The sequence below is a fragment of the Chiloscyllium plagiosum genome, chromosome 30 (genome assembly GCF_004010195.1).
Source record: "Chiloscyllium plagiosum isolate BGI_BamShark_2017 chromosome 30, ASM401019v2, whole genome shotgun sequence".
NCBI lineage: Eukaryota > Metazoa > Chordata > Chondrichthyes > Orectolobiformes > Hemiscylliidae > Chiloscyllium > Chiloscyllium plagiosum.
The window spans coordinates 20,074,214-20,100,889 of NC_057739.1; the positions used below are offsets into that span (position 1 = coordinate 20,074,214).

The window sequence follows — 26,676 nt, forward strand, 5'->3', positions numbered from 1 at the left end:
ATTTCGAAGCTCCTTGGATGTTGCCTGAACTGCTGTGCTCTTCCAGCACCACTGATCCAGAATCTGGCAGCCTACCCTGCAATGTTCACATCGTAAAAAAAGAAAATATACGCATTATAAAGAGGTTTTTTGAAACTGGCATTGCTTTCTTGGCCTGAAGTAATACAAAAAGACAATAGGCTAAAGACTTGACTTGCTTGAATACAATTTGCTGTTCTTTGTGTAAGAATCACTGGCTGAATCAATAAAATAGTGGCATCAAGTTCTCTATTCACTTAATTTTTTTAAAATTGTGTCAAGTTAAATAATACTGGACAGGTTATGCACAACTTCAACCTAACTGCATATTTGTGAACAAACTCTTAATTGTATGAGAACAAAACACAACCTACCAGACTAACTCATCTGCCAAATGCAGTTGCATGACAATCGTCAGATCTTGTGGCATGAATCAAACAGTGGAAAATTCCAAAACTGTCTTGCGCTCCAATACCATTGAATCTTTTTGATAAAATACTACCGCACTTGAAAGAAAATGACATTCAGGACTAGTGTTATGAAGTTGAAGGTGTGTGCTGATAGCTAGCAAGCATACACCCACATCCGCATAAACGCCTCTAGTTACCATCAGTTCTGACGAAGGGTCACTGTATCTGAAATGTTAGCTCTGATTTCTCTCCATAGATGCTACCAGACCAACTGAGCTTTCTAGAAATTCATTTTGTTTCCGATTTCCAGCTTTCGCAGTTCTTTCGATTTTATTTTTTGAAATGTGATTCCACAGACAGTCAATATCTTTAAAACTGCAGATTGCTGAAAATTGGAAACAAAAACCGAAATTGCTGGGGAAACTCAGCAGGTCTTGCATCATCTGTGGAAAGAAAGCAGAGTTAACATTCAAAGTGATCGCCAGTTCTGAAGAAGGGTCATTGGACCTGAAATGTAAACTCTGCTTTCTCTCTACAGATGCTACCAGACCTACTGAGTTTCCCCCCAGCAATTTCTGTTCTTGTCAGAGATGATGCCTGTTGCACCCTGCCACCTTGGCTATTTTTGAACTAAATCTATGGTTTCAATCCAACTGGATGATACTCTACTGTTACGACATGGTGGTAAACCCTTGTACTAATTAAACCAAGCACACACAAGATCACCTTGCCACATAATCTGTTAAAGTATGAGTGACAGAGCTACCCAAATTCCATTATTTAAAGAAGAAATACCAATTTTAACTCTAAAAGTGAACATTAAATTTACAGCAACTTAATTTTCAAAAACAGGCAGTGGCTTTCATCTCCAGTGTCAGTCTTCCTCTGCTTGTAGATCTCCCTGGGTCATCTTCTGTCTTCTGCTGCAAAGATGTTTCATATGAAAAAGGTACCTTTGACAGAGAGTGTGGTGAATAGCAATATTTGAATGGCAGTTGGTCCTTTCTCTGGCTAACTGTCCAAAATGGCTGCCTTTTTAAATACCCCAAACATCAGATCATTGGTGAGATGCTGTCAAAACAGTAAAATTCAAATTCGATTGGGTTACAGTATCAAGGGTATAATTTAACCAGTTTAAATTAGAACTGCTGTAAAAATAACTGAGGTATCTAGGTTACAGCCAGATGTTGCATGTTTCAGCGAATTTGAATTTTACTGTTTTGACAACATCACACCAACGATCTGATATTTGGAGCTATTTTGGACAGTTAGCCAGAGAAAGCACCAACTGCCATTCAAAGACCGCTATTCACCACACGCTGTAAAAGGTACCTTTTTCATACGACGGTAACTAGAGGGATGTTGGCATTTAGGCGGACATGAGCGAGCGAGAGCGCAAGCGAGAGCGAGAGCGAGAGCGTGCGAGAGCGAGAGCGTGCGAGAGAGAGATGCGTGCGAGAGAGGGGGGGGGGGGGGGGAAGGGAGTACACTATTAGGTGAAGATAGAGTGCAGAGAGAAGAGCAGATCAACAAAGGCGTGGATAACAAGTCTGTCCAGGAGAATTGTTGAATATATGCCGCACAGCATTTTTACGATTTTTGCAATCTGATCAGAAAACTCAATGCCAAAACCTCTCATCCGTTAAGAAGCTTTGAGTGTGCAAATTGACTTGGCCGACATGGAGGAACAAAATATCCCAACCTCCAATTTGTTAGCAAAGGCCTGGCAGAAACACACCTCGGGCAGACCTATGCTTCATCAACCCATGGACGACAACAATGGCTGAGGCCACACAGGAAACAGAGACCAGGAGAAGTAAGGAACCAAATCAGTCTTCTCCCTTTAAAATGTGGTCCATTTAATAGGATGGAGTACAAATAAAAAGCAACGGGACCACACTATCCCTTCCAAATTGAACAAATAAATTGAAGATGGCTAAACAGGTTGTAGGTCCCACATTAAAAGGAAGAATGTGAACATTTTCATGCAGAAAGTACAGAAATGAATAACTAGAATGGTTCCAGGAATGAAAAACTCTAGTTATGAGAATTGACTGAAGAATCCAGACTGTTCTCCCAGGGGAGAAGCAGATGAGGAGAGATCAGACTACAGTTTTCCAAACTGTGCACGGACTGGACAAAGTAGATAGAAAGGAGCTGCTTCCATTTGTAGGAGAGAGGAGAAAAAAAAAAATCGTAGGAGCATGGATTTAAAATGATGTGCAAATGGTCATGCCTGTGTGATGAAGAGATGTGAGAAAAACCTTTTTCTCATTCAGCCAGTAGGGAGGGTATAGAATGTGATGGCCCTGGAAATGAGGATTGAGGCATTCCAGAGGATGTTGGATGGTTTTATGGAAGGAATGATGTGCAGGGATATGCGGAGGAGAGAAGAGTTTGGCATTAGATAGTAGAACTATTTCAGGCACGTGGGACTGAATGGCCTCCTTCTGCACCCTGGTAGTTCTGTTGAAATTGAAGTTTAGTTCCTTTGCACTGTTTGAAAATGGCATTTGCCTTCCATCTTTGTTGAGAAACCTAACAGGTCAATTCAGATCAAACTTGCGTTCAACAATTGACAAATGGCTCTCCCCAGGGAGTCTCCATAAATAACTGCAGAACTAGAGCATCCAAAAAAAAAAAATCAACACTCAAGCTGAATTAATAACCTCCAATTGGAAAAGCCTCAACTTACTTTTCACACTAATTGGGCCAGGTTTACCCTGTGGAGCAAGCATTTGGGATGGTGAGTCGGGGATTAATCCAGGGTCATATCTGCTGATGTGCCTGGGCAGAGTGCAATAACTGTTCACAATGTTGTTGAAAGGCCACTGGGAAAAAAAAACAGACTGCCTCAGAGCCAAGGAGGCAGATGCTTTCAGTTATCTGGGTATTAGCAGACTCGAGATGTGTTTTCTCAGGTGGCCTTTCTTCTGTGGCTACTGCTTCTCGGAGTCCAGTGCACTCCTTGGAGTCAGTGACTACTTCAAGGTCTTTTAACTTTTTAAGTGCCAATTTCTTTGACAGCTTATACACCATTACATTTTTTCAAAAAAAAACTTTACTAGCAGCTTATTTTCAATTTCCAGATGTCAAATACTAACAAGTAAAATATTCCACACAAAGACAAATGCCTGGACTTGTTTTTAAAAAAAACCATTTCTAGTGCCTATTGGAGTGGGAAAATATCTGCCCCAAGTTTCCATGCATGCCCATCAATCAACTGAGGTAAACTTCCCAAGGAATTGTTTGAAATACTAAATCTTTCATTCCTTAGCTTCCCATAACTCGAGATGGCCTATGGTCATGAAAGACACTATATAAAACACTCGTTTTTTGAAATTCAACACCAGCACAATGCTTTAAAAATGGGTCAATTCACAACATCTGGGGCTGCACGGTGGCGCAGTGGTTAGCACTGCTGCCTCACAGCACCAGGGACCAGAGTTCAATTCCCGCCTCGGGTAACTGCCTGTGTGGAGTTTGCAAATTCTTCCAGTGTCTCCGGTTTCCTCCCACAGTCCAAAGGTGTGCAGATTAGGTGAACTGCCCGTAGTGTTAGGTGAAGGGGTAAATGTAGGGGAATGGGTCTGGGTGGGCTGCTCTTCAGAGGGTCGGTGTGGACTTGTTGTGCCAAAGGGCCTGTTTCCAGCTGTAAGTAATCTAATCTAATGTCAAAATTGTAGCGAAACGGTGACTGTCCCCCAGTGCAGTAATAGAATAAAAAATGTCATCTGCAACCCAGTTCAGTCTTGTTCCACCACGCCTCCTGCCCACAATGATCTCAGAAAGATGCAGCTCATTCATCTCCTGCTAATGACGTGGCCTGGAACCCAGGAAAGTCTTTCTGCAACCACAGTCAGACTGAAGCCAGTGCAGTGTGAAACAACTGAATACTCTGACAGGAAGGCGAGGAGTACTCATTTGGTATACAGTACAAAACATTAGAGGGAGAAAGGTTTAGTCAAGTTGTGTGATTACTACAAGCTGTTGCTCTTTGTTATTCACCTACTTTCTGATGACAAATCACTGCTTCACTATCTGCTCTTTCAGGCAGCACTCAGAGCATCAGTACTGTGCTTCTTGAAAACTCAGTCTGCTACCACACAGATGCCATTCTGGTGACAAGGCAGTTAGTTGGATGAACATTTTGTCTTACACCGGAAGCCACATTTACATGGTTTTGGAGGGTGCTGTACATCTGTAAGTTATTGAGAAGCATGGGCTTCTGTCCTCTACCAATTATATCATGAACAGATGTCGGAGGGATAGGGACAAAGCTACAATGTTTAACTGTTGCAGTGATGTTGTTGTTGGAAGGCAAGTATCAGACAAAAGTCGAGAGAAACACCTGTCTTTTAACATAGTACCAGGAGATGCTCAAAACCATGGATTGAATAGGAAGGGGAGGCAAGGATCTCAAAATTGATTTCGCAAAAGGATAGTGCCTCTGAATTCAGCACCTATTCTGATTGGGTCAGAATCAGACATGGGATCTGAAACAATAATCTTCTGGCTAACTTGATTGAGTTTTTTGAAGAAGTAACAAAGAGGATTGATTAGGGCAAAGTGGTAGATATGGACTTTAGTAAGGTGTTCGACAAGGTTCCCCATGGGAGACTGGTGAGCAAGGTTAGATCTCATGGAATACAAGGAGAACCTCACCATTTGGATACAGAACTGACTCAAAGGTAGAAGACAGAGGGTGGGTGGTGGTGGTGGAGGGTCGTTTTTCAGACTGGAGGCCTGTGACCAGTGGAGTGCCACAAGGATCGGTGCTGGGTCCTCTACTTTTTGTCATTTACATAAATGATTTGGACACGAGCATAAGAGGTACAGTTAGTAAGTTTGCAGATGACACCAAAATTGGAGGTGTAGTGGGCAGCGTAGAGGGTTACCTCAGATTACAACAGGATCTTGACCAGATGGGCCAATGGGCTGAGAAGTGGCAGATGGAGTTTAATTCAGATAAATGCGAGGTGCTGCATTTTGGGAAAGCAAATCTTAGCAGGACTTGTACACTTAATGGTAAGGTCCTAATTGTTTCTAATAAGTATATCAATTCTTTACTTCTTGAAATATGGAGTTCCGTTTAACATCCCATATTCTTTAAAAAAACTAATATGTTTTTATACTCAAACATTCACACCCTGCTAGCACAAATTAATCACAACACCTAAAGAAAAAATGTATATTAAATTTCCGAAAATAAAGGAGAATGATTTCCCCATAAAGTTATATTAATCCCTCCACCAATAATATCTGAAAATCAATGTCCCAATGTTAAGAACTAGAAGAATAACATGGAAGAATGGGGTTGATGACGTACAGGTTGCTCTAATATTATATTGTAAAGCAGGTTCAGTGGGCTTTATGGCTTACTCTTTTGTATATTTGTCATCACCTTTGATTAAACTAGATAACTACAGTACATAACTTCCTTTATTTTCCACTTAACATTACAAAGGACCGTAATGTAAACATTTAACTTTATTTCTTTATTTTTCTACTTATACCAAGAACAATAGTAATGCTTTACTTCTAACTTTGTTTCTCTGTGTAATGACTTGTACCTAAGGTGGTGCTGTACATGGTGATATGGTACACTTTTCACTGTACTCATGTAATTGAGTACGTGAGAGAATGCAGCTTTAATCAAATACATCCCAACACTCTACACAGGTACGCCAACTCAAATTAGCTTCCCCCCCACCCCTCAATAGGCCATTAGCACAAAAAAGACCAAAACGCACAGTTGTGGATTAAAGGATGGCAGATGACACGTGACATTAAACAAGATTTCATGGATGCTGTTCCCTGCTTATTTGTTTACAGTTACCTCATGAATATCTGACTAGATTATGTGAGGAATGATGTGAATTCTGTACCAGTGGATACCTGTCAGAATATAGGATATTTAAAAGGGCCATGTTACAACATTAGCATTATTTTATCCAGATTGTATATTTCACCCAATTAGGTGCAACATTGGGCATTAAGAGGGTACACACCATCATTCAAAATATTGCTCTGGACATAAAATATGTCACTTCTCTTTCAAATATCAGAATAATACATTACAGAGCTTCCTCCCAGCCACAAAATTATATTATCTTGCAACCCCAAATTTAATTTTAGTTCTTCATCCCTGCCCAACTCTCCTCTATTTTAGTGCAAGTCGCTCATTGACCCTCCTTCCTGAAGATTTGAAATTTGCAGGTGCTCAAGCGACAGGCAAGTCAAAAAAAAGCAATGTTGCATTTTACTTGCCTTTCTTTGAAGAAGTTGAGGCTGCGGTCCACCATTTTCTTCAACCTCATACCGGATCTTATTGAAGAGAGCTAATGGATACTGCTCCTCATAGAACTGGAAAAACTCATCCAGAATCTTACCAGTCCTTTCTGAAAAAGAAGAGTGATACAAAACTGAGTACAGTTGGAAACAATGTAATTCTCCCACATACACATATCGAAACAATGAAAAATCTGTTCATTTATAACTTTTAGGCAGTTGAGAACTTGAAATATTTCAAAATACCTCATTTTCATTAGAAATAATTTTACACCAAAATAGAAATTTCAGTTAAAGAGAAAAATGGTGGAGCTCTCAAATGTTACACACTGCCATTGTTCAACCTGAAATTCTCTTCATTTCCCTGTGTCATCACCCTGAATATTATGGGCCATGCATGGGCAAGTTGTTGGAGGGAATCCTGAGAGAGAGAGAGGATGTACATGTATTTGGAATGGCAAGGACTGATTAGGGATAGTCAACATGGCTTTGAGCATGGGAAATCTTGTCTCAAACTTGATTGGGTTTTTTGAAGTAACAAAGAGAATTAATGAGGGCAGAGCAGTAGATGTGATCTATACGGACTTCAGTAAGGCGTTCAACAAGATTCCTCATGGGAAACTGGATAGCAAAGATAGATCTCATGGAATACAGGCAGAACTACCCAGACAAGTTGACAAAATAACTCAGGTTTTGGGAATATGATTGACCTGGATAATAAACATTCAAGCCCAAAACATTATGCAATCGAGAGGGTAAATTTTAAGGAACAGCTTGGAAGTACTACCTGTGTGATGTAGAGCGCAATTAATAATTAGTGAAAATACATAGACCTTACTTCGATCTAAAATAAGAATTAACATTGGTAGAGAAACTCAGCAGGTCTGGCAGCAACTATAGAGAGAAAGTGGAGTTTTCTCCATCTCCAGCATCTGCAGTTTGCGGTTTTATTTTGATTCAGGTCTGAATTCAGGTTTGGAGGAATGCAGGGTGCACTTTTGAGCAGGCTCAATCCTTATAGTGTGCATGACAGTCCATAAGACCATAAGATATAGGAGTGGAAGGCCGGCCATTTGGCCCATCGAGTCCACTCCGCCATTCAATCATGGCTGATGCGCATTTCAGCTCCACTTACCAGCGTTCTCCCCGTAGCCCTTAATTCCTCTAGACAACAAGAATCTATCAATCACGGCCTTGAAGACATTTAGCGTCCCGGCTTCCACTGCACTCCGTGGCAATGAATTCCACAGGCCCACCACTCTCTGGCTGAAGAAATGTCTCCGCATTTCTGTTCTGAAATGACCCCCTCTAATTCTAAGGCTGTGTCCACGGGTCCTAGTCTCCTCGTCTAACGGAAACAATTTCCTAGCATCCACCTTTTCCAAGCCATGTATTATTTTGTACGTCTCTATTAAGTCTCCCCTTAATCTTCTAAACTCCAACGAATACAATCCCAGTATCCTCAGCCGTTCCTCATATGTTAGACCTGTCATTCCAGGGATCATCTGTGTGAATCTCCGCTGGACACGTTCCAGTGCCAGTATGTCCTTCCTGGGGTGTGGGGACCAAAACTGGACACAGTACTCCAAATGGGGCCTAACCAGAGGTTTATAAAGTCTTAGTAGTACATCTCTGTTTTTATATTCCAACCCTCTTGAGACAACATTGCATTCGCTTTCTTAATCACGGAGTCAACCTGCATGTTTACCTTTAGAGAATCCTCGACTAGCATTCCCAGATCCCTTTGTGCTTTGGCTTTATTAATTTTCTCACCATTTAGAGAGTAGTCTATGCTTTTATTCTTTTTGCCAAAGTGCAAGACCTCGCACTTGCTCACGTTAAATTCCATCAGCCATTTCCTGGACCACTCTCCCAACCTGTCTAGATCCTTCTGTAGCCTCCCCACTTCCTCAGTACTGCCTGCCTGTCCACCTAACTTCGTATCATCGGCAAACTTCGCTAGAATGCCCCCGGTTCCCTCATCCAAATCATTAATATATAATGCGAACAGCTGTGGCCCCAGCACCGAACCCTGCGGGACACCGCTCGTCACCGGCTGCCATTCTGAAAAAGAACCTTTTATCCCAACTCTCTGCCTTCTGTTAGACAGCCTATCCTCAATCCATCCCAGCAGCTCACCTCGGACACCATGGGCCCTCACCTTGCTCAGCAGCCTCCCGTGTGGCACCTTATCAAAGGCCTTTTGAAAGTCTAGATAGACCACATCCACTGGGTTTCCCTGGTCTAACCTACTTGTTACCTCTTCAAAAAATTCCAACAGTCACATGGAGCTCTGGTACAGGATAAAAATAGTTCTAATATCACGTCAGAGACAATGAAGTTGTGAAACTGCAAACTATTTCCAAACTTTATAAGTGGAATGGTGATAGTTTTTCAATACTTGTGATCAAGAGTAAATTGTTCCCAGTTCCTTTACAGTTTAACAGTGCTCAAGGAAAACTGCCTGATCCTTAGTGACGGGGGTCAGTTTAGCTCAGTTGGCTGGATGGTTGGTTGCAACGCAGTATCGATGCCAACAGCATAGGTTCAATTCCCATCACTAGCTGAGGTTACCATGAAGAACTCTCCTCCTTATTTCCTCCTTCCGCCTGAGCTATAGTGGCCCTTAGATTCAATCGCAACCAGTGGTCTCTCTAATGAGACAGCAGCCCAATGGGCTGGTAAGACTATGGCGACTTGACTGTCTAATTAGATATTGCACACATCAGTGCACATCCCACAGCCACCTCTTTCTAACACCCAGCAAACTGGAGAAATGGCACTGATGAACTGTTGACTCAGCATTTTTGTGCAATGCGAAAAAAAATAAACAGTTGAAAGAAAGTTTGGATTAGGATGCAAACCAGCCAAATCTCTTTTTTTAAAAAAAAAACTACTTTCAAATAAATCAAAACTGAGCATAATTTGTAGCCTTTTAGTGGCTCAGTCAACAAGATGGCCAATTTTCTTTTTTTTAAAAAACAATCCTCAAGCCAATCCCCTTCAGTGTATTTTTAGTACAGAACAGCACTTCCACTTTGTTTAACTGGCAAACTTGAATGCCATGAGATCAACAATCAAATTGGTGAATAAACAGCTAGTAATTTTCTTGTACGCTCCTTCAGTTTTATCCTACAATAGGGTTTCATCAACACAAGGACAGTATAAACAAGGCTGGAAGTTGAATTCAAGACAGTCATTCTCTTGCAGGCACAGCATTCCAGGTGTTGGCCCTTTAATGAAGTTGATAGAACAACAGTCCAATTTCCTGGGACCTGTACAGGAATGTTCTAGAACTGTAATGGAGCACAAATGCAGCCTTTGTTACTACTTGGTCATATGTATGATGCTGTTTACAGTTACACCAATCTGACAAGTTCAGTCATATTATACCAATGTAATTTGAACACCTTCCTAGTTCCCATCCACTTAACAGGCATGTGGACGCCATCTCCAGGAAATTAAGAGGTTGGATAACAAACCAATGTCAAATATTGTAACAAGATCTGATGATTACCATTCAATATGCATAATGGGATATTGGGTGATTAAGTTACAAGCCATCTTTTAATTCAGATCTTCTAGTGAAGTGAGAAACTTGAACCAAAATGAGAGAAACAAGAGATTCAGTTACTGCTCTTAATCACAGCCCTTTTTTTCTTGTTCCATGTGAAATCTAGAATAGCTCTATTTTCAGAAGGCATTTGATTTTATTTTTAATGGTGAGATACAGCAAAACACCAGGTGACAAGTGAAAATAAAATAAAAATCACTGGATAGGAAAAGTAGATACTGTGTACTGCATTATGGTTGAGATTAATGCAATTGTCTTCTCTGGCTGTGGATCAATAGACATTTCACCATTTTTCATACAACTTATAACACACAAAGGAGATCATTCAGTCCATTTTACTGATACTGGCCATTACACAGCTATTCAAACAGTCCTACAACCCAGCAATTTATTATTTTCCAAATATTTACAATTCCCTTATCAATGTTGCTTTATTAATAACTGTTATAAAATTGTCTGGAAACTGTTCCCCTCTGTACTCTTCTCTGCAGTTTGCAATAATACATTTGGCAGGGGTTGTGGCTAAAATGCTGTGGGGATATTAGGACAGACTAAAACTTATCCATTGCCAACTTTTCAGAGAATTCATGGCTGCACAGCAAATAAATTATGTTGAAAATTTGATTTAAGTCTTTACGCACAAAAGATGAATTAATGTATACAGTAATAATTCAAAATGACAATGTAGGAGTTGCAAGAAATATAGTTGTAAAAAAAAAGTTAGATTTTCAGTTCCCCCAAAACAGAACTCATTAACTGATGGTTTGGTTCCTCTGCTATATAGAGGCACCTTTATACAAAACTGCTCATCTATTCTCTATTCACTAGTCAAGAACATAGTAGAAATTGATGTCACCTCACAGACTGTGTGACAGAGACAATAGAGCAACCTGATTCAAACCAGACCACGTGACTGAAGATGAATGGAACATTGATGTAGATGGCTAAAAGTCTATTAAAATCTTTCAAATGCTCCTTTTGTTAAAAGGAAACATTAAATTACATGAAGAGCAAAATAACCATCTGGACTTTTCTTCAAATTTGATATACATGAGCTAGGTCATGAAGTTGACTATACATTAGAACGACAAACCGGAAATATACCTCCAGTTGCACTAACACTGAAGACGGCATTTGTTTTTGGAAGCAGATGCTGGGAACGAACAAGTTAAACTTGACCAGAAGGAAAGGAAGATAACCAATTGCCAGAGAAGTGAAAATGTGAAGAGAACAATGCTGCAATTCACTGTTCTGACAATCTCACCAGCTCGTCGGGTCATTTTGTTCTTTCACAACAAGCATTTTTGTGCTGCACGCTAAGCAGTTTGGCAGATCAATCAGGTGATGTGCACGGACCTTGCAGCATCCTTTATGTGGCATATTTTAGACCATGACATGCACAAACGAAAGAAGAAACGGCCCTCTCTGGCTATCTTGGAACTTGGCATTCCTGCATCTCAGTCATTGTGCAAAAAAACCCCACAAACTTTAGTTCAGAGCTTATAATATAGTCAAAAACGTATGAAGTTTATCAATGCATGATTTTGCAACAAATGCAGAATGAACGATCTTACTTTATAGTGACATGTAACAGACACAGTCATAAGATATTAGGGTGGCAAATGCAAAAGGATATATTTAAATAAAAACAGAAAGTGTTGGAGAAAACCTCAGCCAGATACACTGGACTGACTTCAGCACAGTCTTCCAAAGCAATCTGAGGAATAGTTAACTAATGCATGTTTATATTTAAAAATAAACATATGAATTGGAGCCTTGTTGACTGTCACCACCCATTTTCAAAACAAGCCATCAATATATACTCTTGTAAGTTTTTTGACTTTATTTTCATGACTAACTTTGCCTCAGCAGTCGCTAACATGGACGTCAGCAGTCAGAAGAAATGGCAAGGAATCAATTTCCTTGGCTTCTTTAGGCATTCCACATCTCAAATGGAGGTGAAAAATAAAAAGGTCTTCTGAAAGTTCTGTTTTATGTCCTGAGTAAAGTGTGCACTTTTGTTCTTGTGAGCATGTGTGAGTGTACAAAACAAGAGAAATTGTGCTTTTAATTACAAGTGCACAAAGGACTACAAATACTAGTGTATAATCGTATTATTGTATTTTGCATTGGTGTTTCCAAATCTTTGATTGAGTTTAAAGGCAAACAGAGGAGAAAGATAATCTTTTTCCACCATAGCAGTGACTTCCCCTCGAATTCTAAAAATCTGAATCAAGATGACTTCATTTATTTAATGCAGCCTGATAATTTATTTGCTTATTAAGCTTTTTCTTCCTAGAAAGCCCTGCCAAAATGTTAGAGCTGCGAAAGGTTTCTGATCCTAGTTAGTGAAGCAGTAATTCTCACAGTCTCTGCCAAGATGAGTAAAGTCTGGAATACTTCTGTGCTCCAAGTATTTACCCATTTCACTTCAGAAAATATTAGCCCAGAGAATTGTGACACACTCCTTTAAAGAAATTCTGGCCAGGCCTCTGCCGCTGTGACAACTGCAAAGGATGAACCTCGGAGCACTCGTGACAGGCAATTGCAAAGCGACAGGCAATTGCAAAGCACCAGGCAGCAGTAAACTACAATGGCAACTAGAACTGGGTATTCTGGCTTGAGACAAGAACCTTTCCCAAGTCTAAATTCCCTGCATAGTCCAGAAAACAAAGAAGAAATAATGGTGTTAGAGTGCATTCCAGGATGTTTTGAAAGGGGCTAACGAGGTACAATGATTCCTCAAGCAACAAGTACACCCACAGTCTTATTAGGGAAGAAGTGAAGAAGTGGTGATATCGTTCTTAGTCAGGGTGGTGTGTAACTTGGAGCAGAATTTGCAGGTGATGGTGGTCCTATGCATCTGCTGCCCTTGCCCTTCAGGTGGTAAAGGTGGTATACAAATGACAACATCAAAGCACACAACTGAGATCAAAATGCCCTGTGCTCTGCAGAGAAAAGTCCAATCTACTCGTATTCATCTGAAGGTTGGCAGATTGTAGCTCAGTCCTGTTTTACCAATATTTAATTTACACATGTACTTCCAATAGAGATTACTGTAAAATTATTAGGAATGGATTCCTTGACTGACACTCCCTTCCTCAAGTCTAGGTTTTGCAGCCTCTACTGTCACAAATCAGATAAATCAGCACAGATCAGGATTAAACCTTTCCCTTCCCTTATGGCTCAGCAATAAAAGTGGTTGAGGTCAATCCAAAACTAGAGTCTTAAATCCGAACAAAAGAAACTACAAAGACGTGAGACAAATTGGCTGTGCTAGATTGGCAACTATGTTAAAAATAATGACAGTAGATAGGCAATGGCTAGCATTTAAAATAATTAATATTGCTCACAACAAATTTACATTGCTTTGAGCCACAAACACTCAGCAGGAGCAACAGTCCAACTGTTGCTGCCACGAGATATTAAAGGTAGCATTAGATCAAAGAAACAGGTTAATAAAGTTACCCCCAAAAAGATAACATTGAGGATTGGGAGCATTTTAGAATTCAAAGGACTAATAAGCTCATGGAGAAAATAAAAGACGTAGGTAGGGAAAACACAAAACATGCTATCAGAGCTTATGCAAATTAGAAATCAGCAAAGTTAAATATGGATTCATTATATATTCTTGTGTCTCCATTTGTAATGGGGAACAAGGGAATGAAGAGAAACTAAACAAACATTTTGCCTTCATTGCAGACAATATAAAGATTGCCTAGGAATACCAAAGGAACTACCAAAAGTAGGGAGTGGAGAATTATTAACAGGTGGTACTGGAGAAATTAATAGGACTGAAATGTTGATAAATCATTTTGAGCCTGATGACTTAGATCCTAGAAGCAATAAACTATAGAATAGTGGATGCAACTTCCAGAACTGTAGAAGTTCTGGAATGGTTTGTACAGATTGGAAGGTAACAAATGTCACCCTACTATTTAAGAAAGGAGCAAGAGAGAATTCAGGGAACTGTAGACTTTTCAGCCTAACATCAGTTTCAAGCATTTTCCCTAATATTTTGAAAATAGAAATTTAATGGTAGGATTGGATAGAGTCAATATTGATCTATGAAAGGGAAATGACGCTGGACAAACTGGAAGGGGTTTTTTTTGAGCATGTAGAAAGCAAAACAGGTAAAGGGAAAAACATCAGTGTAAGACAGCATATAGCACATTGACTATTTAACCAATTCTCAGCCTGAGAACAGATGGAATAAACTGGAGATAAGTTTTAAGATGTGCCTTAGGAGGAGGAAACAAAGATTAATAAAGAAGTAGCTATGTCTAAGGAGGGATTGACAGATCATAGGGACTCGATAGCTGAAGGCAAACAGTCAAACCGGAGAAAACAAACGGGGATACTGAAGGGAGGATAATTGGAGGATAGCAGATGTGAGAGTTTAGTGCCAGAGGAGGTTAAAGAAATAGGAAGTAGAAAGACCATGGAGAAATCTGAAAATGAGGATAAGCATTTCTTTTAAAAACAGACACTTGGCCTAATCAAGGATCAATATCGGTGAGGAATGCGGAGTGGCTGGGACTTAGTGTCTTAAGGACACTGGCAGATTTTTGGATGCCCCAACATTCCTGGAATATACCATGTGGGAGGCTAGTTACGAAAGTTTGGAAGTGTCAAATTATGGGGAACAATAAAATGGATACAGAATACTTCCATGAGATTTATCATCAGAGCATCATCACAATAAGGATGGAATACATCACCAATTATTCATGGCAACTGGCAGTGGGTAACAAATGAAGATTTGACAGCAACTCACACACCCAGAGAACTTAATTTTGCAATTTAACCTTTTTTCTAATCAACCTGTTCAGAGATGTTCTGACATCTCTGGAACAGGTACGACCTGAACCTGAGCCTCCTGGTTCATAGGTAGGAACACTACCATTGTGTCACAAGAGGGCCCTTCCAGAGAACTTAAAGTGAGGAGGAGAATGGCATTCAAATGCATATGTCACACATTTGTTCAATATATCTGGTTGATTTGACACGCAGGATGAGAATTTTTTTGAGCTCCATGTGCTCAAAATTTGACATGTTTAAAGTAAAGCTTTCCATTATTCCACTGAAACTAGAGGGGTCTTGATGCTTTGTTATGGTGTCAGTTGCAGAATCTGAGAAATTGAAGAAACTGATTGCGCTTCAATAATTCAGTGACTTTGAAATATTGAAGGGAGGTTAGTACCATGCAAACAACCTCAAGCCAAGTCCAATCTCATTAGAATAATATTTTTAAATGAGTGTAAAGGGAAGAGTACATACACGCAGTGGAACTCCCACACAGTTACTTGAAGAATTAAGTATAGATTCAACTTGACCACTAGTAGAGAATATCAAACCACCACTATGGCACTTGTTTTCATACTTAGTGACATACATATATGCAGATAGATAACAACTACTACAGCTCTTTTATTAGTACAGCTTGGTCACACACAAATGCTGCTCCAAAGCTGGAGGCAATAACACAATACTTTGCACATGCAAAACCTGACATTACAATGGTTCACATCTGACAGCCTCACTTCCAATTTCAAAATGACCCACAAACTGTCTATTCCTTCTCATTCACGGTATGTTGAACCTAACTGAAATATTGACAAAAGCTTTCATTATACCATTTATTAAAAATGTTGAACCAGTATAAGCAAAATTTGCATCAGCTTCAAATGGGAAGCTATGATTTGAATTTCTCTGAATGCAATTAATCATTAAGTATGGCTTAAATAGAGAAAACCAAACTCTTTTGGAGTTTGAGGACTGGTAAATCCTCCTTCCTGACTTCTTCACAGAGTGCATTATGTCAAAGAATACAGTCACAATTCACATTTCATTTTGGGTTCTGTATAATTATTTATCCTTTTCTGAGATATGGAATTTTAAACACAGAAGTACATTTACAAACAAACATTTCTCAGTCTGGTTGGTTGATTTTTCTGAAAGCAACCTCATTAACTGGAATCAATGCTTTTACTGTTTGCGTCTTCAGGCCATAGGGAAAAAAATTCATGCGGTTTTCCAAATATGATCAGAAAACTAATGTCTAACTACTCGACTAATACTGCTGCAGAGCAGGAATTGGAGTTTTGGATACTCCGATTTTAAACTATATTTCAAATAAAATCTTTAAAACAAAAATCTGAACCATCTTTGAGCACCTCAAAAAAGGTAGGAGAGGAATCTTCTAAACTTCAAGTTTTGGAGATTGCCCAGTTGGCAACATGGCAGTAGAGAAGGGAATGAAAGCTGTATGTAGCCATTTGTAACCAATATGGTCTAGGCAGGCTAGATCAATCACCCTTTTTCTCCCCCACTTCAGTTTTTACATATTAACTGAAAACCGATCAAGTTGTTTGCAATCTAGTGCACAACAGCAAATTTTAGGCCGATCGGATAATTTCACACAAGCTATTTCTGTACATTTTAACTGGTGATTATGTTTAAAAAAAGTACTCAATCCCTTATTCATTACCAATCTAACTTAGACCTTCCTATGTCCCAGCATAGGCTAGCAAAAGCCACTGCATTGGGAGTGGAGGCAACATGGAGGGCCTATAAGATTTACACACACTGAAAGAAGAGGGGACCATTAGATATACTGAAGTCAGCTCCTAAGCAACATAGGAGAAATGAGAGTTAAAGTGTTTTGCCAGCAATACACCTTTGAAGGTAACAGACCTGAAACATTAATACCGGTTTCTCTCGCCACACAAGCTGCATGACTTGCTGAGCATTTCTGCTACATTTTACGTTTCACTTCAGATTTCAAGCATCATAGTACTTAGCTTTCATTGTGCTCCATTCTCTGGCAGTCAGGAATAGGAAAGTTGGTAGAATACGAGGTAATTCTATTGAGACACAAGATTCTGAGGGAGCTTTGCAGAGTAAATGCTCAATCTTGTAGGTAATAAGAAAAGTAGGGGCCAGGATTTACAAATAAGTCATCTCCCATTTACTTTGGAAATGAGCAGATAAGTCTTCCTCCAGGAGGATCTTAGGTCTTCAGAATTCTCTTCTGCACTGAAACAAGGGCTGAAATTACTGAATTTATTCAGTGTGGAGCTGGACAGATTTTTAATTAACGAAAGGAGTTCAGGATTATGGGGGACAAGCAAGAACCCAAAAAGGTCACAATCAGATCATGATCCTACTGAGTGGAAGAACAGGCTTGATTGGCTGAGTGATCCACACATGTTCCTCAATGCTTAAATGGACAATGATTATTCATTCGGCAACATTATATGAAAGCAACCATTGATGGTATAATACTGCACAAAAATAGTTTTTACTTAAACAAAGGAACATTCTTCAAAGTGACATTTCTTGTTTACATGGTCGGATTTGAAAAGTTTATTTCCAATTTTCTACCATGCCTGATGTTAGATTTTAATTCATTTACTCATGGGCAGTGAAATGTGTGTGAATAAAGCATATCACAAGAATTTTTCATTGCTAAAAATATATTAGTGACCTCATCTGTAAACAGTGACTCAGTTCCTCTTTCTCACACCAGCATGTGCAGTTACCTTGCAAGTGGTGATTTAATCATTCCTCATGATTTCAGTAAAACCCGATTAAGAACCAAGCACCCTGTACTCCGAAACTGATGTTGCAGGAGATAGAATTGGAATGCATTATGTTAACATGGCGGGTGGTGACATTAACTTGAAAGAAAGTGCGCTTTTGAAGGAGGAGAGACCAATATCTTCATTGGAAATCCTATTACACTCAAGCTCTGTCAGAAGAAACAGTGCCATGCCTAGTGCAGTGTCTCACTGGAGAGAAAGCCTTTAGCCACATTGCATTTTAACCAATTGCCTGTACAAAGTAAGATCAAAAATAACAGTATTACACCATAACCAGGTTGTAACATATAGCCTGGAAAGGAAGCTGAAAGAAAAATCGCTCCTTTGAATACTAACAGGTTTTTAAAAAAAAACATTTTGACAAATGCTAAGGCTGATGAATACGGGATTTATCCTGAATCTCTGATGCCCTCCATTGCAGTATGATGTAGATTTACACCCCATACTTCTTGACATAACTTCTTAAATCAGTCATTCTTCAATGAAAGGTTTCTGAACACAGGAGTAAAGAAGTGCATTTAAAAGCAGTTTATATGGACGGATACATTTTCAGCCCTTTTGCTCATGGTTCACATGCCCACTTTTTGCAGCATGCTATGTAACTGATACCAGGCTCCTTTAAGAAAGTTACCAGCCTGAAAAATAGCTTTGACCACTGCAGGAAATAAAACTGTTTTCCTGCCATTGCCAGCACCATAGCTCCAAGCTGCCAGTCAAGCTGTCAATCACAAACCAGGGTTGTGGCTTTTTTCTATAATCAACCTGCTCAGAGATGTTATTACACACCTCTGGAGCAGGTGGAACTTGAACCAAGGACTCCTGGCTCAGAAGTAGGGATACTTCCTCTGCACCACAGGAAATCTAGTTCCTCCAGATATATGATTTGTTTTGCAGTGGTCGCATGTTCCTAAGTACAGTGAAATGTTTTGTTTTGCGAGCAGTACAGGCAGATCATCGCAAACAAGGACAAACAGATCATGTAACACTCACAAAGAGCAAAGCATACAAGGTTATGGTCACACAGGAGGTACACAAAGCAAGATCAGTATTAGATTTGAAATTAGAGGTCCATTCAGCAGTTTAGTAACAGCAGGGAAGAAGCTGTTCTTGAATCTGTTGGTATATGTGTTTAAGCTTCTGTATCTTCTGCCTGATTGAAGAGATTGGAAGAGATTATAACTGGGGTGGGAGGGAACTTTGGATTTGTTTCCTCAGCAATGAGAATTGTAGTAGACTCCAAGGGAGGTTGGCTTGTGTGATGGTCAGGGCAGTAATCACAACCCTCTGAAGTTTCTTATGGTCTTGGACAGAGCAGTTGCCATTCCAAGCCATGGTGCACCCATAGAATGCTTTCTAAATTCATTTGTGTAGTTACAAATATAAAATATTCTATGAAACAGCAAGTGTGCAGATTATAATATATATTTTTCAATGCAATATTAATCAGTTTATTTAAGAATGGCAACTTGCTTCGGCCTACAACTGGAAAGTGACTTCTAAAAATCATTTTAATAAAGTACTTCTCTACCTGTGGGTACCAGATATTAAAATCACTGAAAACTACCACAGAAAACTACAGTGAAAGCCCTTTGTTAATTTCATCAGTAAACATTAATCCATTTCCAAATAAACTATATATTTAACTTTCAATTTAAAAAGGACAATGACCTGTGCACCTATAACACCACTGATTTGAAGAACCTCTTCAATCAAGCCCAACTGACAAAAACTCAAACATTTCATGGCTTGGCTTCACATACATTTTTTTTAAACCAAGATTGACGATCACAGGAGCTATGTCCCTTAAATGCACTTTTCAAACATAAAAGAACTTTATCTCCTTGAAGGACAAGGGCAGCAGGCACACAGAACACTAACTGAAAGCTCCCCTGCTGTTTCAACATTACCGGATAAAATCCTGGTACACATTCTTCCACAGTACATGGCCAGTAGTGGTTCAAGGAGGCAACTTGATTCTGAATGACAATAAGTGATACATGATAAATGCTGACCTTGCCATCATGTCCAGTGATCAAATAAAAGCAAACAATCTATAAAATCCATTCTCTCTCAGATCTGGCAGATTTCAGCTGAATTGCACTGACAGCCAGCTAACTTGATGTCTTTGTTCAAGTGAAGCAGCTGACCGTTCAAGTTAATGTCTTGGTTTCTCAACACCAGGCTGTACAAGTAGAATAGCAGCATTGGGAATACAGGAGCTGGAAACAAACTGGTTCATTTGCAGTTTTTCAGAGCCAGTCACTACATACATGCAGCCAACTCCAGAATTAGAGTTAGACTGTAACCAGTACGATTCTGTCCATTATTCCAAAGAATCCTAACTTGAAAGGCTTGGAAAACAAAGCCATTGAAAAGAGTATTTAGCCTTTGTGAACTGCCTCAAAGCTGCAGTGTTATTTGAATTCTGAAGGTAGATTTCTCATGGGCAGCATTGAAGAGCATTCAGAAAATACTGGCCAACTCCACGAACCAAAGTATGTCAGCGTGTAACTCTGGACTATTTGCAGCAACAACAGTTTCAACCCAAAATGTCAAAAGCACTCCACAATTTAATGCACTTACTTAAAACCCAAGCTGGCTATATTTGTGTAAAACAATCCCTTCTTTTATTTTGAGGTGGCTACTTCTCAAATTGAAAACTGGAATGCAGTGCTGTCTGAAAATTCCAAACGTGAAACAACTCAATTCAGCTTTTGCTTAATTGATTATGCAGCCAATCATACATCCAGACTCCCATCTCCAATTTCCTCTTTGTGCGCAGAACTAGGCAGTACAGTCCTACACAGAATTTAAAAGCTGCAGCAGTGATAAAGGTGGGTTCATAGCTCCTTGCAAGTGGAGTTGTAGGTAGATAGATAGTGAAGGCGACATTTGGTATGCTTGCCTTTATTGGTCAGTGCATTGACTACAGCAGTTGGGAGGTCACGTTGCGGCTGTACAGGACATTGGTTCGGCCACATTTGGAATATTGCAAGCAATTCCCGTCTCCCTCTGACAGTAAGCATGTTGCGAAAGTTGAAAGGGTTCAGAAAAGATTTACAAGGATGTGCCAGGGTTGGAGGATTTGAACTATGGGAGATGCTAAATAGACTGGGGCTATTTTCAATGGAGCATCAGAGACTGAGGGGTGACCTTATAGAGATTTATAAAATCACAAGGGGCAAGGATAGGATAAATAGACAAGGTCTTTTCCCCAGGGTGGGAGTCCAGAACTGAGGACATAGGTTTAGGGTGAGAGGGGGAAATTTTAAAAGGGGCCTAATGGGTAACTTTTTCATGCAGCGGGTGGTGCGCGTGTATGGAATGAGACGCCGGAGGAAGTGGTGGAGGCTGGTACAATTACATTTAAAAGGCATCTGGATGGGTATATGAACAGGAAGGGTTGAGAGAGATATGGGCCAACTGCTGGCAAATTGAACTAGATTAATTTAGGATCTCTGTTTGGCATGGATGAGTTGGATCAAAGGGTCTGTTTCCGTGCTGTATATCTCTCTGACTCTATGATTATGACTCCATACAAACGCATAATATTGGAGATCACCTTAACCTACTGTTTGTCACTTCAGAGGAAAATGATTTAAAGCAGCAAATTACCAGTTCTTCAGATCCCCAACATTCTCAATTCTCCCCCATCTCCAAATTTTGCACCAAGGAAAAAGGAACTTGCACTTCCTGTCAATCCATTCTGGGGAGTACTTAACATCAAACACAGCAAGGTCCACAAACTGACTAACAAAGCAATTTGTAGTGATTAGAACAAGGTCAGTCAGGTGGATTTAACAAAAGGAATTTCCTGATTAGACCATGTTAACAGCCCCAGTCAGGGAGCTCTAGCTGACAGATATAATCATGAGTGCCAGGGGTACTGCTCACTCGAGGAGCCAGCTCTGAGTTAGCTGGGTCAGTGTCATTACTATGCACATGTAAATAAAGGGCGACTTGGTGATGGGATATGGGCCATCATGGAGTTATTTCATGAATGATCAAATATTTTGAAAGGTAATGCATAATTGTTAGTCTATATAGCAGAAGGCAGATGATCCCAGGTTAACTTCATAGCTAAAAGGTGGCACTTCCTCAGTACTGCTGTCAATTGTCAAACAGGATTAAGTACCTCAATTCTGGACTGTGGCATGAACTCAACATTTCAACTCAAGCATTTGGGCATGGAACCAAAGTGAACATTCAAAAGGGTAGACTTATGGATTATTACAGCATTTTCTGGTTGTCTTGGACAATTCACTGAATTTTAAAAAGATAAAATTATTGAAGGTACAAAAAGACCGCTTAAGAGAAAGATCAGAGGCTAAGGGCAAGAATACGTATCATATATTCTGTTGCAAAGGGGACAAGTTTTAAGAAAACTATCCCTCAAGTTTTAATTGCTATAAAACTGCACAGATCAGTTACAGCTTAACTGACCTGCTGACAGTTCTAATAAATTAACTGGCCCTCACTGTCAATAGGGAGAAGACTCTCAGTAGATTAAAAATAATTTATTTTCAAGATGCTGTTTTTACAAGAGTGAGACACAAACTTCCACAGGATTGATTTACACATCATTTCGTAGCTCCCATACAAATAGATCCCAAGAGTAAAATTCAGTGAAGGAAGGAACAGCTCATGTATGCATGGATTTATCAACTATCAAAGCTTGGGGTTCCAAATGTTCAAACAATGTCTGGAATCAGAATGCTTAAAACGTGAAATGGCCAATTTGTGTCACCAACAATTTACAAAAGAAATATAACTCTTAGAAAAATTCCATGATTGGATTTTACAAGTATCACTACTTGAAAAAAACAGCCTCTTCAAGTATCCCTCTACATGCAGTTCATGTTAAAAAGGTAATTACAGGCTCACATTTCTAGAAATAAACATTTACAAGGGTTCCCAGGATACCATTAACTGGAGTTGATTACAGTCATCTGCTTTCACTAACAGTAAAGCCCCTGTAATGGCTGGACCTGAGAAAACACTTTTTTTGAAAGAAAGCACAACAGTGAAGTAAACTTGGAATTTTGACATTATTAGAAGAGTTAATTGCTAGCAAGGAAGATATCTGCTACTTCAATTTAAAACTGACAACCCTTTGTAACAGAATCAAAAAATAGCAAAGAGATAGAATTAGCTTATTACTTTATCAGAAACAACAGACACTGCTCACAGCAATGAATGCATAAAATGTGATTGCTTTCAGCACCAGAATATACAATCATTAGCATCAACTTCAGAACCTTGATTGCTTCAAACCTCACCACTTTAACCAATTACTGTATAAACTTTTATGGGCCAATTTCAGTTCTTGACTCACTGAAGGAAGCGTATGCTAATTTTCCTTTAGTTTCAGCTGGAGCAGTGCATCTTTGACTCTCTCCAAAGTCTCCACCAAGACAGCACCAGCCAATCAGACAGCAAGTACCATTGGCAAAACCTGCTCCAATTAAAAGTGAAATTAAAACATTTCATCGTTTGTTGAAGAGCTGGCAAAGCAATGCACCCAGTGGTAACAAAACCATCTCTTCCTCCCTGGCTAGTTCTGGAAGAAGATTTCATGCATCACCTCTTATCCACAGGGGATGTGCACTTCAACTAATTATATTTTTAAAAAGAATAAAAATGTAGTTACTGGTTTTTTAGTCGAGGTGGAAGCCCCACAGCAAACCCCCACCAAATGAGAAAAAGTGCCCAGCTAAAATGATTTTTCTCAGGATTCCTGGTTTTAATGTTGACAAGAATAATATATTTTGGGGCAAACATCGAAAAGCAGCAAACATCTCTATCAGAAAGACTCCAAGCTGCAGAGTTGTATCATTTTCATGCTTGGGCTCATTTACACAGCAGACATGAAACATACTCAAAAGTCTCCCATTGATAGTTATGAACAGAAGCAGTCTGTTCCATAAATGGGAATTAAATGGATGGTGCATTAGGGGCTTGTGAACTTGGATTGCATCCAGAAACACAAAGTTCACTTGCCATAATCATGTCCATGTATATGTCCATCTCCTCTACATCAGTCTCCAGCCATCTGAATGCAAGGTGAAGGACATTTCAGTTCAAGTAAACCACAGTCAATCTTCAATTTCTGGTTGCACCTGTTAACCCTTCTAACTGCAATCTCACACTCAATGTGGAGGAGCAGAACCACGGGCTTGAACCCAGGCTGGAGTCACTCTCTGTATCGTCAAACCAGTTGTTGGCTTAATTGGTAGCACACTGGCCTTGGAAATCAGCACGATAAAATTCACACTTTTCTAGAGAACAAAACTAGAGGCTAGCACTCCAAAGCAGTACCAAAAAGGAGCGTCATGCTACTGGTAATGCAATATAAACGAAACACCTTCTGCTCACGTAGACGGAAATCCCATGACACGATTTCAAAACAGCAGCAAGGCAAATTTCTTGACAAAGTGGTGGATGCGGGTACAATTACAACATTTAAAAGATATTGGGATAAGAACATTAATCGAAAAAGGTTGGAGGGATATGAGACAGGGACAGGCAGGTGGGATTAGTTTAGCTTGGGTTATGCTTGGCATGGATTGGTTGGACCAAAAGGGTCTGTTTCTGTGCTGTGCGACTATGAAATTATTTCCACTGTCCAGGCCAAAATTTGCCCCTAAAATCAACATCACAAAAAAAAAGCTTTTCTGCTAATACATTGTGAACTCTTAAACAGCAGTGTAAAAATGTTGATGCTGTTTGCCCTATGTTATATTGGAAGTTAGTTAGCTCAGCTGGCTAGATGGCTACTTTGCAATGCAAAATGACAACAACATGGATTTAATTCTCCAATCAGGAGGTCAGTTTGAAGGTCCCACCTTCTCATACTTGCTCTTCATTGGAGGCGTGGTGCCCCTCAGGTTAAACCACCACCAGTCAGCTCTCTCTAATGAGAGAGAGCACCCTGATGAACCTCTAGTTTTATGGTCACTTTATTAGAAGTGTGCTGGAGGACATTTCAATCAAGGCTTTCAAGGGGGACTTCAATGGCTATTGATCATAAAGTGTTAATGAAATGCACATCTTTCCTTAGCATTCCACGGACGTACTTCCATTCAGTTTTGCAAAACGCCCATTTTTTTCCTTCCCCAATATCCATAGTCTAAACCATGTGATAACATCTAAAAAGTGGACTCTCAAAATGCTATCTGATCCCACCCCACCCCTTTCCAGAATTTACTGTTTATCAAAATTCTTAGCTTAGGTCTGCATCTACTGTGTGCATATGATCACTATTTTGTACTGCACCAAGTGGCACCTGGAAATCATACTCTCACCCTCTCATTTGAATCATCCTTGCTTTCTTGCCATTCGAGTCCAAAATAGTCTTCCACTCAATGTATTCCTTAATCTTCACAGCATCACTAAATTACGCAATTATATTCCTACCCTCAGGCCACCCACACCTCCCCTTCTAGAATTCAAATGCCTCTTCAAAGCCCTCTGGTGTTTCTCAATTACTTTCCTTCCCATTAATCACTCCTCCTGCTCACTCCAACTGACCTTAAGATCTCATTTCATGTAGGATGCACACAATTAACGTGTTCCACTCGGTTATAAGTCACTTGATTCATTCTACTGAAGGATTTTAAATAAAACTAATTCACAGATTTTTTAAAAAAAAATAGATTTGAAATCACAAAAAAAACCAGAGTTGTGGGTATGACTGGCTGGGCCAGCATTTATTACTTGTCCCTAGTTGCCCTTGAGAAGGTGGTAGTGAGCGGTCTTCTTGAACCACTGCAGTCCATGTGCCATAAGAAAACCCACAATGCCCTTAGGGAAGGAATTCTAGGATGCTGACCTGCTCTTGTAGCCACTTTTCGTGTAGTGAGTCCAGTTGGGCTTCTGGTCAGTGATAACCTCCAGGATGTTGGCAGCGGTGATTTAGTGGTGAATCAGTGATGATAACATTGACTGTCAATGGACAGTGGTTAGATTGTCTCTAACCAGTGATGGTTGTAGCCTGGCATTTGTGTGGCACAAATGTTACTTGTCACTTGTCAACCTATTTTTCGTTGCATTTGAATGCAGACTGCTTCAGTATCCGAGGAGTTACAAATGGTGCAGAAACTAATCAAAGAAGAAACTGGAGTACCAGGAGGAAACCCCTGCAGACACGGAGAGAATGTGCAAACTTCACACAGACAGTCACCCAAGGTTGGAATCGAACCTGGGACCCTGGTGCTGTGAGGTAACAGTGCTAACCACTGAGCCACCATGCCAAAGGCTGACACTCTCACCTCTCCTCTGGAATTCAGCCCTTTTGCCCATGTTTGAAGCAAAGCTGCAGTGAGATCAGGAGCTGAGTGACCCTGGCAGAACCTAAACTTGGTGTTAATGAGTAGGTTACTGATGAACACGTAGCACTGTTGATGACACCTTCCATCACATTACTAATGATCGAGGGAAATCTGATGCAGCAGTAATTGGATGGGTTGGATTTGTCCTGCATTGCGTAATGGGCAATTTTCGACATTGCTGGGTAGATGCCTGTGTTGTAACGGTGCTGGAAGAGCTTGGCTAAGGAAGCAGCAAGATCTGGAGCACAAGTCTTTGGCACGACTGCTAGAATTTTGTTTGGAGCCAGAGATTTTGTAGTACCAATGTTTCCAACTGTTTCTTGATATCACTAGGATTGAATCGAATTGGCCGAAGACTAGCATTCCTGACACTGGGGACCACTGGAAGAACCGTTTAGCTCTGATAAAAGTTTTTAAATGTCTCATAACTGTAAAATTGTATAAAAATC

At 39.9% G+C, this 26,676-nt stretch overlaps 1 protein-coding gene across 1 annotated transcript in view; it reads right to left on the reverse strand.

The window, feature by feature from the left end:
• The window catches only part of niban2a (niban apoptosis regulator 2a), a 193,445-nt gene that overhangs the window by 100,141 nt on the left and 66,628 nt on the right, over positions 1-26,676 (reverse strand). Inside the window, exon 2 of the mRNA XM_043720003.1 lies at positions 6,699-6,829. Coding sequence (XP_043575938.1) covers positions 6,699-6,829 — 131 coding nt within the window. The remainder of the gene's footprint in view (positions 1-6,698; positions 6,830-26,676) is intronic.